This window comes from Chelonia mydas, chromosome 7 (assembly GCF_015237465.2).
Source record: "Chelonia mydas isolate rCheMyd1 chromosome 7, rCheMyd1.pri.v2, whole genome shotgun sequence".
Classification (NCBI taxonomy): domain Eukaryota; kingdom Metazoa; phylum Chordata; order Testudines; family Cheloniidae; genus Chelonia; species Chelonia mydas.
In genome coordinates this window covers 75,649,739-75,663,539 of record NC_057853.1, presented here as the reverse complement: position 1 = coordinate 75,663,539, position 13,801 = coordinate 75,649,739, and the positions used below count along the sequence as shown (strand labels likewise).

The following is a 13,801-nucleotide window of genomic DNA, read 5'->3' as shown; positions in this document are numbered from 1 at the left end:
TCATATATATTATGAACAACTATCAGCTGCTAATTTTGTACATAAACACTTGTTACTGATAATGTATTTTAACATTACTCTTCCAGTAGTGTGAGGTTCAATTTTCTTTTACAGAAAATGTATTAATCACTATACTATTTATAAAAAGAACAGGAGTACTTGTGTCACCTTAGAGACTAACATTTATTTGAGCATAAGCTTTCGTGGGCTAAAACCCACTAATTCATATTTGTTAGTCTCTAAAGTGCCACAAGTACTCCTGTTCTTTTTGCAGATACAGACTACCAGGGTTGCTACTCTGAATACTATTTATAGTGAATAATCACTATTTAAAAACAGGTAAGGAGTAAATCTTCCCAAAGGGCTACAGCTTAGTCTCCTTTTTATGGGTTCAGGGTGTTCTCACAAACGTTGCACCATGAAAACTGAAAGAGGGGTAGAATATTGAATGCTTGCACCTGTAACTGTCCAATTTGCCTTCATAATACAGTAATCCCAAGCAAAAGAACTGCACTCAGTCTTTTCCAGGTGCAAAAAAAGGGGACTGTAAATTAAATTTTGTAATCACAGTTTTCAGCAGCAAAATGAAAACCGTCCACTTGAAAAATTGCCCTTAATAGCCCTTAACTAAGCAAATGCTTTTGTGGCATGTTCCCCCACCCCAGCAAGCAAAGTAAGAAAGCTGGTACATTGTAGCAGGGTTTTATTTCCATGTGCTTTTGTTTTTGACTGAGAACAACTTTGTATCTGTCTAGTTTTGTGTAATAAGCCACTCTACCCAGGGGGACAATCAACGAAGAGAACTGAAACAGTCTCTCCATTTCAAATGGCCAGGTGCAACTACTTGCCACGTCCTAACTGTGCTCCACAGGCCTCCACATCACCGACTCGGGCTGCTTTCTGTCCTGGCCGTAGGCAGGGCTGGGTGACCTAGTGCCAGGCCTCTGCGCTGTGCAGTCTACAGGGCTTTGTTTGGAAGCCTCTCTTCGGAACAGCACACCGCACTGTACAGGGCTGGGGCGGTCTTTCAAGCAGCCCCTGAGCAAACACACCGACCCTTCGCTAACTTTCCCGCTTCTCTGCCGCTCCCACCCATTGCAGCTGGCTTGGCAAAGGGCACCTGCGATGGAGCCATCCTCGCTCTCCTCCGGCAGGAGCGTCTGGCTCCCGGCTCTGCCATTTGCGCCCGTCTACTCAGCGCAAACTTCCTGGGCCGCGCACCTTTCCCTCCCCCCGAGCGCTTCACCTTTGAGCCGCGCGCTAAGCCGCGCCCAGTTTCCCGGCAAGCGGGGCGGGGCGGGGCCGGCCCCGTGCTCCGGAGCCTGGAAACTTACCCCTGCAGGAGAGACGCGCTCAGGCGACGCGGCCGCGGTACCTGACCCAGCCGCTCCCCCTCCGCCTGGCAGGGGCGGAGACCGGGGGCAGCTCTCGCCCGCGGCGCGGCGGCAAAGCCCGAGCCCGGGGAGCTAGCGCCGGAGTCCGAGGGACTGCGAAGTGAGAGCCAAGCGCAGCCCCGCCCCGCCAGCCAAGCTGAGCAGGAGGGGAGGTGGGGAAAGCGCCTAGGAGCCCCCCCAACATGGCCTCCTCCTCTCCCCCAGGCGGGGCGAGCGGAGGCGCGGATCAGGTGAGCCCGCAGCCTTCTCGCCCCTTGCGCCTGTCCATCGCTCGCGGTCCCCCTTTTCGCTCCCTTCACCGCCTCTCGCTCTCTTCTGGGCTTGCGTCCCGGTGCCCCTGCTCGGAGCGTTGCTGGGGCTGAGGGACTGCCGCACACCTGGCTGGCAGGGCTAGCCGGGGGCGCCGAGCAGAAGTGGGGCTGTTTGTCCCGGCAGGACGGGGGTAACTCCGAAGCGATCCGCGAAGGGAGAGGTGGGTCGGTTGCAGTCGCTGAGGGTGGTTAGCGCAGGTTTGGCGGGAGTGTGCCAAAGGCGCTCTCACCTGCAAATGCAAAGAATCCTGAACGGCCTGAGGGACTGAAAGGTGCTGACTGCAGCCTGGGGCTTGGATGCCACTGGGTGAAGTGAGAAAAGAACTTGCTGACTGTGTAAGAACTAGTGTTTCTGCTCTAGAATATGAACATTGTAGTAAATGAAATACGGAGGGGCTTGGAAATCCTGGCGTCCTCTTTTGCTTCACGCTTGTTTCTCTTTCAAATCAAATGCTGACTGTGCTGTGTTCCACTCCTAACTTGCATGGCGAGTAATGCTGAGAGAGGAAGGCGCTTTTCGATATGTTTGTGGCAGGTTGGCGGTAATAAACAACTGGAAAGTGAGATGGTCTGGAGAGAGTCATTCTCCAAGTGTGGGCTGCACCACTTCAAAATGACTTTTTTCTTGGAGTCTTGCTCTTTATCGAAAGGAGACATGCGCTAACACAGTAAAACTGAGTGCACTGGTGTACGCGTTTTGCAATACCATAAAACTTCTCCTTTGTTGGACTCTACATTCCTAATGAGTTGAGTTCCCCATATGTCAAGCCTATTTTTCATACAGTATCAAATCATATTTTGCAATCTTTTTGAACTTGGTTTTTAAATTTAAACCACAAAAATTGAAATATACTTGAAGCCTCTTTTTCTTTTCCCACCCGAAGTATGAAGAAATTAGATGTTCACAGATGCATTTAAAATATATACATATTAAAATAAATTTTACCATTCTAAACATCTGTTTTTGAACATAGACTTTGTTTGTTAAAATATACAGTACACATACCAGTTGGGAATAGAATCCAATAGCCCTTATTCCCATTCCAGTTTTAAACTACTAGCCTTCACTTCCTCCAAAAATTCTTTTTTTTTTTCTTTCTCATTTTGGAAAAAATACTGCTGCATATATAGACAATGCACCTTAGATGTTTCTATATCTTATTTATAATGTGTTCAGGTACATCAGATTAAATTATATTCCTGAATATAGATTGGTGCAAATTATGCTTGAAAGAAAGGTAGTCCAAAGATGATGGATCATGCTTGTACCCCTTTTCTAATGATAGCACAGAACACACAGTCACTTTTGAAAACATCAGCTACAGCAGTCATATGTTACCATTTATTTACAGTATTAAGTGTATGAGCTACATTTCCGTAAAATAACTCTTTATCAACATATGCTTTTTTTTAAAAAAACAAATATTTAGTTTATTTTATTTTATTTTTTTTAAACAGTTAAGACAACATGGTTACAGGATGTAAACATTGTTAATTGGCTGTCTTAGTCTACAGTAGAGATACTTTCCATCTGTTGCTAACACCACTGCAGCTCCCCCACTGGTAGTAATGGTGGGAGCAATAGTGTAGATAACATCCTCCATCATGTTATCTAAAACTATACTGACTAGGCTTTGTCAGTGTTTCTCAAATGTGGCCACCAGGGCCTTTTCTGTGGCCACAGCCATCTGGGCTGTTACGGGGGCGGTGCAAAGCAGTGGCCTCTCTCCATCTTGCCCTGCCCCCCTCTGGAGACACAAATGCTGAAGGTGCAGGCAATTGGTGAATTTCCTACTTTCCTGGGGGTAGAGGAGGCAGGCTTTGGCCACAGGGCTTCGGGCTTCATCCACACAGTAGCAGGCTCTAGTTTCAGGCTTCAGCCCCAGGCTCACAACCCCCACCATCATCCCTGGGCCCCACTGCCTCCCTGTCCACCTCCCTATCCAGGGTTTGCTGGGGCTGAATAAGTTTGCTGTGAAAAGTCATATTAATAAATATACAAATATCACTTTTCATAGCAGAAGATTTACCAGCTAGCAAGTCGTAGGGGGGAAAAAGCACAATCAAAAAAGTAAAAGAAACAACAACCACAAAAAAGACAAGAACATGCAAAGAGCATTATTTGTGTTTCTATTCTGTTTAGGTCCAGTAAAGAATAGAGACAACTATACATTATTTTTATTACTGCGTCTTAAAAAAACCTTACATAAATAAATTACTATGATTTGGACATGTATATGTGCATATCTGTTGTTCCTAAAGTTAATTAAGTATTTTAGGAAAAATTGTTAGTGTGGCCACCAGCAAGAATTGTTGGCCAAACTCTGAGGCCACCCAAAAATTTGTTGTGAGAACCCCTGAGCTAGATAGCATGATAGTTAAAACACAGGCAGTTGGTCCATACTATTGCTTTCACTGTTGCTACCACTGCTGGAGCTGCCAAAGTGGGAAATTTGAAGACAAATGCTAGTGCAGTCACAGCCTCATGGTGCACAAGTGCATTAGTGACAGTTCTACTTCTCCCTGGAATGCCTTTCCACTCAGCTACCTTACTTCCATGACTGAATGTGAACAGATCTAATTCCTTACACCAAATCTTACTGCTGTATTTTTATAATTTTTATATGGCTTGCATATTTTTTCAGAAACATGATAAACTTTTCTTATTCTAACAAATACTGCATCACATCAGCTGAAATTTATCCTTTTGGTCTGATATTTCTCTTACTGATACAAATGGCGTATTACTTGTTAACTGTTGTTTCTCTCCTATGCTTAGGAGAGACACTTTCATTTTAAATACTGGATATTTTATGTATTATACACTGATTAGCTGAACAAAAAGTTTCTATTGGGAGGGGGGAGGGGGTAAGGAGACGGAAAAAAGCATGATAAATGTAAAATTTTGGTAACATGCCCAGAACTTCTGAAGCCTCTTTCTACTAAAACCGAAACTGTAAGATTATCCACCTTGGATTAATTATAACTTTAGTCTTTATCCTCTATTCCTTTTTCTTCAAAATATAATCTTTAAGCTATCCTGGTTTTCAACAACATTTTGCTAATACTTAAAATAGTTAGCATCAGGTCTTCAGATTGCATTATCTATTTCCTTTTAGGATATAGTGTGGAGGGAGCCTCATATTTTTCTTGATTTTTCTTTTTTTTTAAATATTGATTTATTTTTAAATCAATATGAAATGATAATTTTTTAGCCTGTGAAGACCAATGGGCTAAAACTAAAGCTCCAATCCTACAATCAGATCCAATAGGCCCCAATTCAGTAAGGTATTTGTGCATGGGCTGAACTTTAATCATGGGGACTACTTGCATGCTTAATGATAGCCATGTACTTTGCTGAATCAGTCCCAGTGCACTAAACCCTTTCAAGACAGTGGATCTAATTACATGTTCAGTGTCTAATGTAGTAATACTTAAAGTTCCAAATGATTGTCTGAAGGATATATGGACACAACTAATGTTTCAGGTAATTCTCAAGTGGGCAGCTTCAAAACTTTATAATATTGAAATGGTTGTGACTCAAGCTACCTTGAGGAAAATGTTTATTTTTGGGGAACTGCTGAGCACTGGGGCTTCAAAGGACCTAGGTGTCTGAGGCCAATCTATGCTAAATCCGGCATAGGTTACCATCATTCAGAACTGCTCTAAGCGGGGTAATCTGGCTTTGATTCCACACCCACAAGTTCTTCTAAAGCCTCTGTATTTAGGGATTGATCCAAAGTCCACTGACATCATTGAGGGAATATATCCTCTGCAGTAAAACACCTGCAGCTGGCCTATGTCAGCTGACTCGGGCTCCAGGACCTTCTCCCTTTGCCCGGAACCAGAGCCTGAGCTCCAGCCTGAGCCCGGACCTCTACGCTGCAATTTTATAGCCTTGCAGCCTGCGCCCCATGAGTCTGAATCAGCTGACATGGGTCAGTTGTGGGTGTTTTATTGTAGTGTAGACATACCCTATGAGTTTTTCCCACTGACTTCAGTGGGCTTTGGATCAGGCTCTTAACTGAAAATATTCTGCTTTCTTTCAAGAAGTTGGGGGTCTCCAGATCTGAATGTCTTCCATGTTTATAATGGCTGATGTCAAAAAAAGAGGCATGTTTTGAACAAGAGTTGGTCTTTTTAGTGGACTACTGAAAGATTTTTTTTTTTTTTTTTTTTTGGACACAAACCGCAGTCCAGCCTCCTAAATTCACTCTCTCTACTGAGAGTGCTCGACTCAGACCTTCTTGATTTCAGAACAACCTTACATCACCCACACACCATTGATATGCTGATCTATGCAAGTAGAGTCTCTAGGCACAGTTTATTTGGGCACAGACCATGTTATTTACATCTTTTATCTCCAAAAATATCTTTCAATACTAGTTTATTAGGTATAAGTTTTTATGAAGACAGTGGTAACCCTTTCACTTAGTCCAACCATTTGTAAGTTCAAAAGATATTTACTTGGGTATCAGTATTTGTTTTCTTATTTGCAAATACTTTTCCCAGTTTATTCTAAGAAATGTACTTATCCTTTGAACCCTGTAGGCAGTTGAACCAAAAAAAATGGATACTTTTCTTAGTGGTTATCATAAGGTATGAAAGAGAATACAACATAGTAATTAGCTTGCCAATAAATACAATTAATCATGAATGGCTGGTCTATATGTGTATTTGAGGTTTTAAGCATCACAATTAGAACAGCTTTGGTTGCTACCTATCACATAATACAAAGTATTGTGTTCTGAAAAGAATTTTTTTTCAAACATGCATCTCTTTCAAAATCAAACAGAGGAATAGAATACTTTTGTTTCTTTTTGGCACTCACGTTTGATGGTATTGTTTCGAGTGTTAACCTTAAAAGGAATGAATTATAATAGGTCAGTACCAATAGTGTATTTTGTCCTATATACTGGTATCTGGACCTTGTGCAGTCCTCAGCCAATTTGTGGATTGCCTAAAGTCTGTAGAAGGTCCATAGTGAATGTTAGGTGTAACTAAAAAATTCTGTATTTTTGTTTGCAATTTGATTGAAAAAAAAAAAAAATCTCTGGGTGGGAAAAGAGGAGTCCGTAATTATGTAATATAAAAATTGTCATAAATTCAGACTCCATTTTGTCTGTTATATAAGAGAAGTTATTGATTTAACAGTAATAGCTTATATAAAATCTTTCTATATTTTTGTGAAATATAGCAAGTTTTTATTTTTGACATATTGAATAAAGAGGCCAATGTGAACTAAAGGACTATGGTTCCATAAAGGAATTTTGGTGATATGAAGAACAGTAAAGTGTAATTTTGTGTAGTCATCAGAACACTCAGAAGAAATGACAATTCCCGTATTAAAAGTATCTATTCATATATTTTACAGATAGGAATGTATGGCCCACAATTGCAGGTGTATGATCTACACAGGACAGTTCTGGTGGAAACCTTTCTTTTTCTTCCTTGTCTCTTCACTAACTTTGCCTCAATCTTTCTCCCACCCAAAATTCCATAGGGACTGTTCTAGCTGATATCTTCTCCACCTGCTTTTTCTCACCGTTGGGAAGTTCCTTTTGCCTCCTGTTCTCCGGCACTCTCTCCCTCCCTTTCCTCCCCTCCGCCACCTTTGGCCCTTCAAATTATTGTCTGAACCTTGTAATTCACTAGTGTAACATTGCTGTTTATCTCACTTGTGACCATCCGTTAGATTATTTTGACCTAGATTAGTGTTTGTGTACCATTGTATGTTATCTAAAGTGTGGTCATTCATGATATGCAGTATATTTCACATGAAATATAGTTACAACTGGTACTTTCAGTTTTTGAAATGAATTTGTGAAGAAAAGTATTTTTGGCATCTTTTTATTACAAAAAAAGGCCCAATCCTGCAAGCCTTAATCAGGTGAAATGTGTGTAGCAATGTTGTAATCCAGAAGTTCCCCAACTGTGTCCTGGCTCCTCTGTTAGTCCATGGAGCGTTTCCTGTTGCTGCCTGGTAACTTGGTGCAGTTGGTTCATGATTCCAGGTGTTAAATTTCATTAATTAAAATATGTTGAATATTTTTCTAATATTACTATTCCATGTAAGCAGCTGCTATAGCTACCATAGAGCTGTATTATGGGATAATTTTGGTGATCCTTCTAAAGTAATCTGACTTCTCATGTTTTTTGGCTTTATTAATTTTCCATATTTTCTCCTCTCATTCTATTCCCCCTACTCTTATTAAAGTTCTCAGCTTTTCTTTCTCCTGTCCTTCACCTCTCTGCATCTGTGTTTCCATCTAGCTAGCCGCCCCCCCCCCCCCCCCCGACACATCCTTTCCTTGTCTTGTTATCGTTTCTTTCTTATAACTGAATGCTGCTCTGGGCACTGCAAGGATCACACTCTCTATGTTGGTGCAGTTTCCTCAAAACACCTGTTTGGTTTTAGGGTTGAAACTTTGGCCTAGCACTGTTTCGCTTTAGGTTTTAGGGACAACCTTCCATGCTAAAGAATGGACACGACAAAACTGGAAAACTATAGGTTAGTTTGGCCTGTCATTTGTTTGCTGAGATGAGTCTGGCCTTCAAACAAAAACAGAAGACTGATATGTTCTTCAGATGTTCAAAACAGTTTGAGATGCAAGTACAGTATTTGTTTTCTCTTTTTCTCCATCCCATAGAATATTTTTGCATGGGGGAAACAGTTACTCAATTTTTACACTCCTTTACTTGCATCATAAGACATCTTAGGTTTTGAACATGATCAATAGCACATGTTGGCTTTTTCCACTCTCCAAAATATCATTGATGCCAGTCAGGCCCAGACTGTATAAGAGCCATCCTCACATGAGTGTGCTGGGCTTGTTGGTCTGAGGAGCACAAAAGTCAACCTCTCTCCTTCATGTAATGAAACTGGGCTGGCTTAGGAGCAAAATGGCAGATATTTATCTAACAGTAGTTTAGGGCAGGGTTGGTCTGAGTAATCAAAACTTAATTCCTCCCTCCCCCATCTCCTCCTATATTCAAGAATATCATGTTTGGACTGTGGTGAAGTTCAAGGAGCAGAGTACATTGTTTGCTTACAGAAGCACTGCCCATCCTGTGCAGAGGATGTTGGCACTACTGCAATTAATTTTGTTTTGGATGATGGGGAGGAGAGAGAAAAAATTATTCTGACTTTGTAAACAGGTAGAAGGAAAAAAGTGTAGGTTAACTTTTGGACATAATACCCTTAGTGTGTCCTCTTTTAAATTATAGCCTCAGAGTACAATAAAACAGTAAATACCTAAATCAAAAGTGAGTCAATTGCAATTTCACTCTAAGAATCAAAGAAGCAGATCGACTTCTGGGGGAGACTCACTGAATTACAGCATATAGTAAGTAATCATGTGGCACTATGGAGACATGTTAATTAACTTGACAAAACCAGAAACAATAGTAATGATTTATCATTAACTTTATATATCCCTAGAGCTTCTTCTTGAGTAAATTTGAGAATTTGTTCAGAACGTAAAATTACTTTTTATCTGCCAAACAAGCAAGTGGTTTCATGTTTTTCTCTATAGGAGAGCTTACTGAGGCTCTTAGAAACAGGAAAAGTTGGGCATGGCTCTAATTTCTCTTTTTTCATTTTTTTTTTTTTAAATTAATCATGCGCTTTGTGTGAGAGAGATCTCTTGTTTCCTCTTTCCATATGACTATTTCGCTTATGAGGGTACAAGTTTAAATTAAGATAGCATAGGTATGGTGGTCCTCTGTCTACTCATATGGCCCCTGCTGGTATAATATCAGAGCACTTCACAAACACTGAGGTAGGGATACGGCTGCCCTTCTCACAACAAAGTAGTTGGATAAACGAGATCAGAGATAGTGTGCCTTAATAACTAGGGTGTTCAATATATCAGCCACCAACATCACACAGCTACCAATTCCTCAAAAGTACTTGGGGATTTAATCCTTCACTGTTTATTGAAAAAACTGTCTTGTTTTAAATAGGAGAGCCTTTCCAAGGTTGATCCTCATTGTCCTTTCCAGTGCAGCAGACAGAAGCTCCTTCTTCTGTATTGGCTATAGGGAAGAGAAAATGGTGTAGCATATAGGCACAAACCCTGAGAAAAGTGGGTTTGGGTCGCCCCAGTTTCTTTAATAAACGACGGTAGTCCAGTCTTGCAAGTCTCTGAAAGGAGAGCAAGAAGGCCAGGTAAGCCCCTTTGAGCTACTTTCCTAACTGAGTGAGAAATAGGAGGCCTGGCTGTCAGTCTTCCAGGGCAAGGCATTCTCAGGGTGCCAACCTCAAGACCTAATAAACACATGACAGGAAAAAGTCCAGTATGTTTCTAAACCTGGACTTACCCTCCCTGTGACTCTTTCCTTGTTTGCCAGTGATGTCCTAATACTTCTGTGATGCAACAAAACCCCCATTTTACAGATGGGGAATTGAGGCAAAGAGAGATTGAAACTCCAGTCCTTTGCTCATGTGTATAAAGTTAAGCAGGTGTATGTTTGCAGAATCAGAGCCTATGCGGCTTGCCCAACATATCTGTGGCAGGATTGGGAATTGAACATTTCTGAGTCCCAGTCCAGTGCCTCAACCACAAGACCATCTGTTTTCTTTTGCATTAGGTCACTTGAGTCTTTCACCATCCAGTCTGATGTTAACTAATGTTGTTAATAAACTTTTCCATCTTTCTGTCCACTGTCTTCCAGACAGTTAATAAATGTTGAACTGTACTGGTCTTTGGGACACCTTACTGTTCCTTCTTTCTTAGCTGAGAATTATCCATTTATTCCTCCTTTTCTCCACCGGACCATTTGCTAACTAGCTTTTAATTCAGTAATTTACCCCTTATTCTTGAGGTTACCAATTTTCTTTAATATCCTCTTGCTAAGGGCTTGATTGAAAAAGTGTAAATTATAGCCGCTGATTCATTCTTCTGTTCAAGGAATGTGATTTCCTTCTGGCAGCCCCTTCTGCTTATCCAGCTATCAGCCTGTAATCAGGGGAACATCAATTATCCAACCCCTCAATTTCCCTAAAGTTTTGGGTGTTTCCTGCCATCTTCATAAAATTGTTTGGATTCTGCTGTTTGTCGTAATGACTGCTCCGTTTGGGGTTGGTTCTTCAAGCACTTATACGCACAACTTTACTCGGGTGAATAAAGTTATGCATATGTGTCTAACAAATTCCATAGGTTTTAAAGTCCGACACCATTGTGATCACCTAGTCTGACCTCCTTTTGCAGGATGAGGCAGGTTTGGGACCTTTGTTTCCACTGTGATGGTTATTTTTGTTTGTTACTCTTACAGCTTCCTGGAGTAGTTAAAAATCCAGGTGTTAGAGCTTACAAGATAAACATTTGAAAGTAGTGGGGTAAATATTGTGCTCTTTGAAGGTTAATGTAGTTTTCAGATCTTCATTAACTTTCTGTTTGGAGATTCCAAGGGAAGTGATTTTTGAGAAACAGTTAACTGATGACTGGTAAATTGATTTTTGGTGGTGGGCTTTTTTTTTTTTAATGGAATGTTTACCAAAAATAGCAAAATGTGGTTTACAAAGTTTGATTTTTATTACATAGAAAAGTCTGATTAAACATTTGAGTGTCTTTTTAATATTATGAGTGTCCATAAGTTTCTAGGAAAGTGATTGTTTCAACTTCTAATTTTGTCAAATACCATTATAATGACATGGTTATTATACTATAAGGAACAGATAATATATGTAGTCTACTGCTCTAACTAGTTGAATTGTGGATCAAACTAGTTAAAAAGAAAAAGTCTATAGATGAATACATGTACAAGCTATCATTCAGAATACTTTCCTTGTGTGGCCTGTATTGTTTTTAATGGATGTCTTCATTGCAAAGCTTCATTGTGATCTTATTATTGGTGTAGGTCAAAAGGGGAAGGTTGTTAACATTCCTTCTGCCCCTCTACATCATCATCAGTAGACTTTTTTTTTCTTTTCCTGTGGATATTATTCCTTTGGTATTTTGCATATTTTGGTTTTGGTGCTGGTGGTGAAACTTTTTGCTTGTTTGAAGATGCCTCTCTCCAATAATTTGTAAATAATAGAATAATAAGTATCTTTAGCTTTTGATTAAATTATTAACTACAAATCAAGGTAACTGCCATTGCTGCTTGTTGCAACATGTTCATGTTCTGTCAGGCAATGCATTTTAAAATTTTACTCACTCATCTAGGAATTACTACAAGAAGTCATAACGGAGGAGTTCACCAAATTTCAGTGAACGTTGTTCCGACCTGGTGCACCAGGTTGCAATGCTACTCACATCGTGGTCCAGGGCAAATTGACCCTTTCCCCCCACCCTCTGCCAATGGTATACATGGCTGAGGGGGGTGTAACATGCGTATGGCTGAGGAAGCCACTGCATGTGGGCACAGAAATCCACCTGTGCAGATCCTGATGCAGAATATGGCTCTTAAGGACTTGAGCAGGGCCTCAACCTAGCAGCTAGCTCTGTGCAGTCTTAGGGGGTCTATCCATTAGCAGGCCAGGTGTCTAGGTGGCCTAATTTTGAGATGTGCCAGGCACCTAGCAGCTCCCATTGAAGTCACCTAATTCCTAAATAGAGGAAATAATCATACTACAAATAATTAAAAATAGTACTACTACTTTGGATATGATTTGGAAGTCTGAGAGTCAGCATGCAGTCATTAACTGAGAAGTAATAATGACAAATAGAAGAAAAATAAAATAACCTAATGTTGAGAGATAAGCAGCAAGCCACAAACAGTGAAGAGCTTTAAAAAAAAAAAGAAAAAAGAAAAAAAGACTGACCTAAAAAACCCTTGCATTTTAAAAAAAGAATTACTTTTTATATTGTGAGGGGGTCAGTTATAATAAAATTAACTAGAAGCTTACTGGTGTATATAATCATTTTATACCTGCACTTCTCAGAAAGTTCAAAGCACTCCCCACAACACCTAAAGGCATGCAGTTATCCCGTAAAATTGCACACTTTGTCATGTTTGATTAGTTACATGAATTATTCAAGGACTTTTTGTGCTAATTATGCAAGGTTTTTCAGACTCTCTATTTTTGGCGGCAGCACTCTTCAGTCAAAAACTGTTTCCACCAGAACACCACGCACACAAAATCTGAATTCAAAAATTTTCACATAACACAAGGGGATAGTCTTTGCCAAATATAAGGGGGGAGATCTTACTGAAGTCAGTGGCAAAACTCCCAGTGACATTAGTAGGAGGATTTTGCCCAAGGTCTTTAGAAAGTTGGAGAATCCAGGTTGCTACCAAGCCAGGAAGGACTAATGATATTTACTTTTCCTGTATATTTAGTGAATTTGTATGCTGACAAATTAAATATCTAATTAAGAGGGGGTACATATCCCCATGTCAGACTTCTGTGTACTCTTGCCATTTCCAGCTTTGTCCATTCTGTCTCAAGTCTGTTCTCTTATTGCTGCTGCTTCTAAGGGCTTGTCTATGTCGGAGATTTTTCCAGGTATACTGGCTTAATTATATTGTTATAATTTTCCTATGCAGACACTCTTACTCTGGAATAAGAGTAGCTTTTTTCAGCTTAATTTAAACTGCTTCTAGAGTGATATAAGTTAAACTTGAAGAGGCCTTGTCTACACTATATAGTTTTTGTTGACAAAAGTCAGCTTTTGTTGACAAAGTAGTGGAAGTGTAAACACTACAATGCTCCTTCTGCCAACAAAATAAAACCATTTCAACAAGGGGTGTAGAGCTTTTGTTGCAAAGTTACATCAACAAAGTGTCAGTGTAGTCACTGCACTGGGTTATTTCATTGTAAATAGCCTCCAGGAGGTGTCCCACAATGCCCATGCTGACTGCTCTGGTCAGCAGTTTGAATTGCCCTGTACACAGGCATCTGCACCTCCCCTTTTAAAGGCCTGAGAATTTTGCTGGGTGTGGAGATCTCACATCGCATCTTCCCAGCTGACCGTGGCTCATGTATGCAGCAAACATTCTCCAGTTGGAGCACACCTAAGTTGTTGGATCTGCTAGCTCTGTGGAGAGAGGAGGCTGTGCAGTCCCCACTCTGCTCCAGCCATAGCAACTTTGATACCTACGATATCTTGTGTCACATTGGAGAAGGGCTATGAACATTATACGCATCAG

General features: G+C 40.6%; 1 protein-coding gene across 4 annotated transcripts in view; it reads left to right on the top strand.

Moving 5' to 3' along the window:
• Nucleotides 1–1,323: 1,323 nt before the first annotated feature.
• Nucleotides 1,324–13,801, top strand: part of ANK3 (ankyrin 3) — a 540,509-nt gene continuing 528,031 nt past the window's right edge. The window contains exon 1 of one of the 4 annotated variants that reach the window (XM_043550311.1): nucleotides 1,324–1,624. In XM_043550311.1, the coding sequence (XP_043406246.1) occupies nucleotides 1,577–1,624 (48 nt within the window). In that variant the 5' untranslated portion in view covers nucleotides 1,324–1,576. The remainder of the gene's footprint in view (nucleotides 1,625–13,801) is intronic. The other 3 variants (XM_043550307.1, XM_043550308.1, XM_043550306.1) reach the window with 3 other exon arrangements.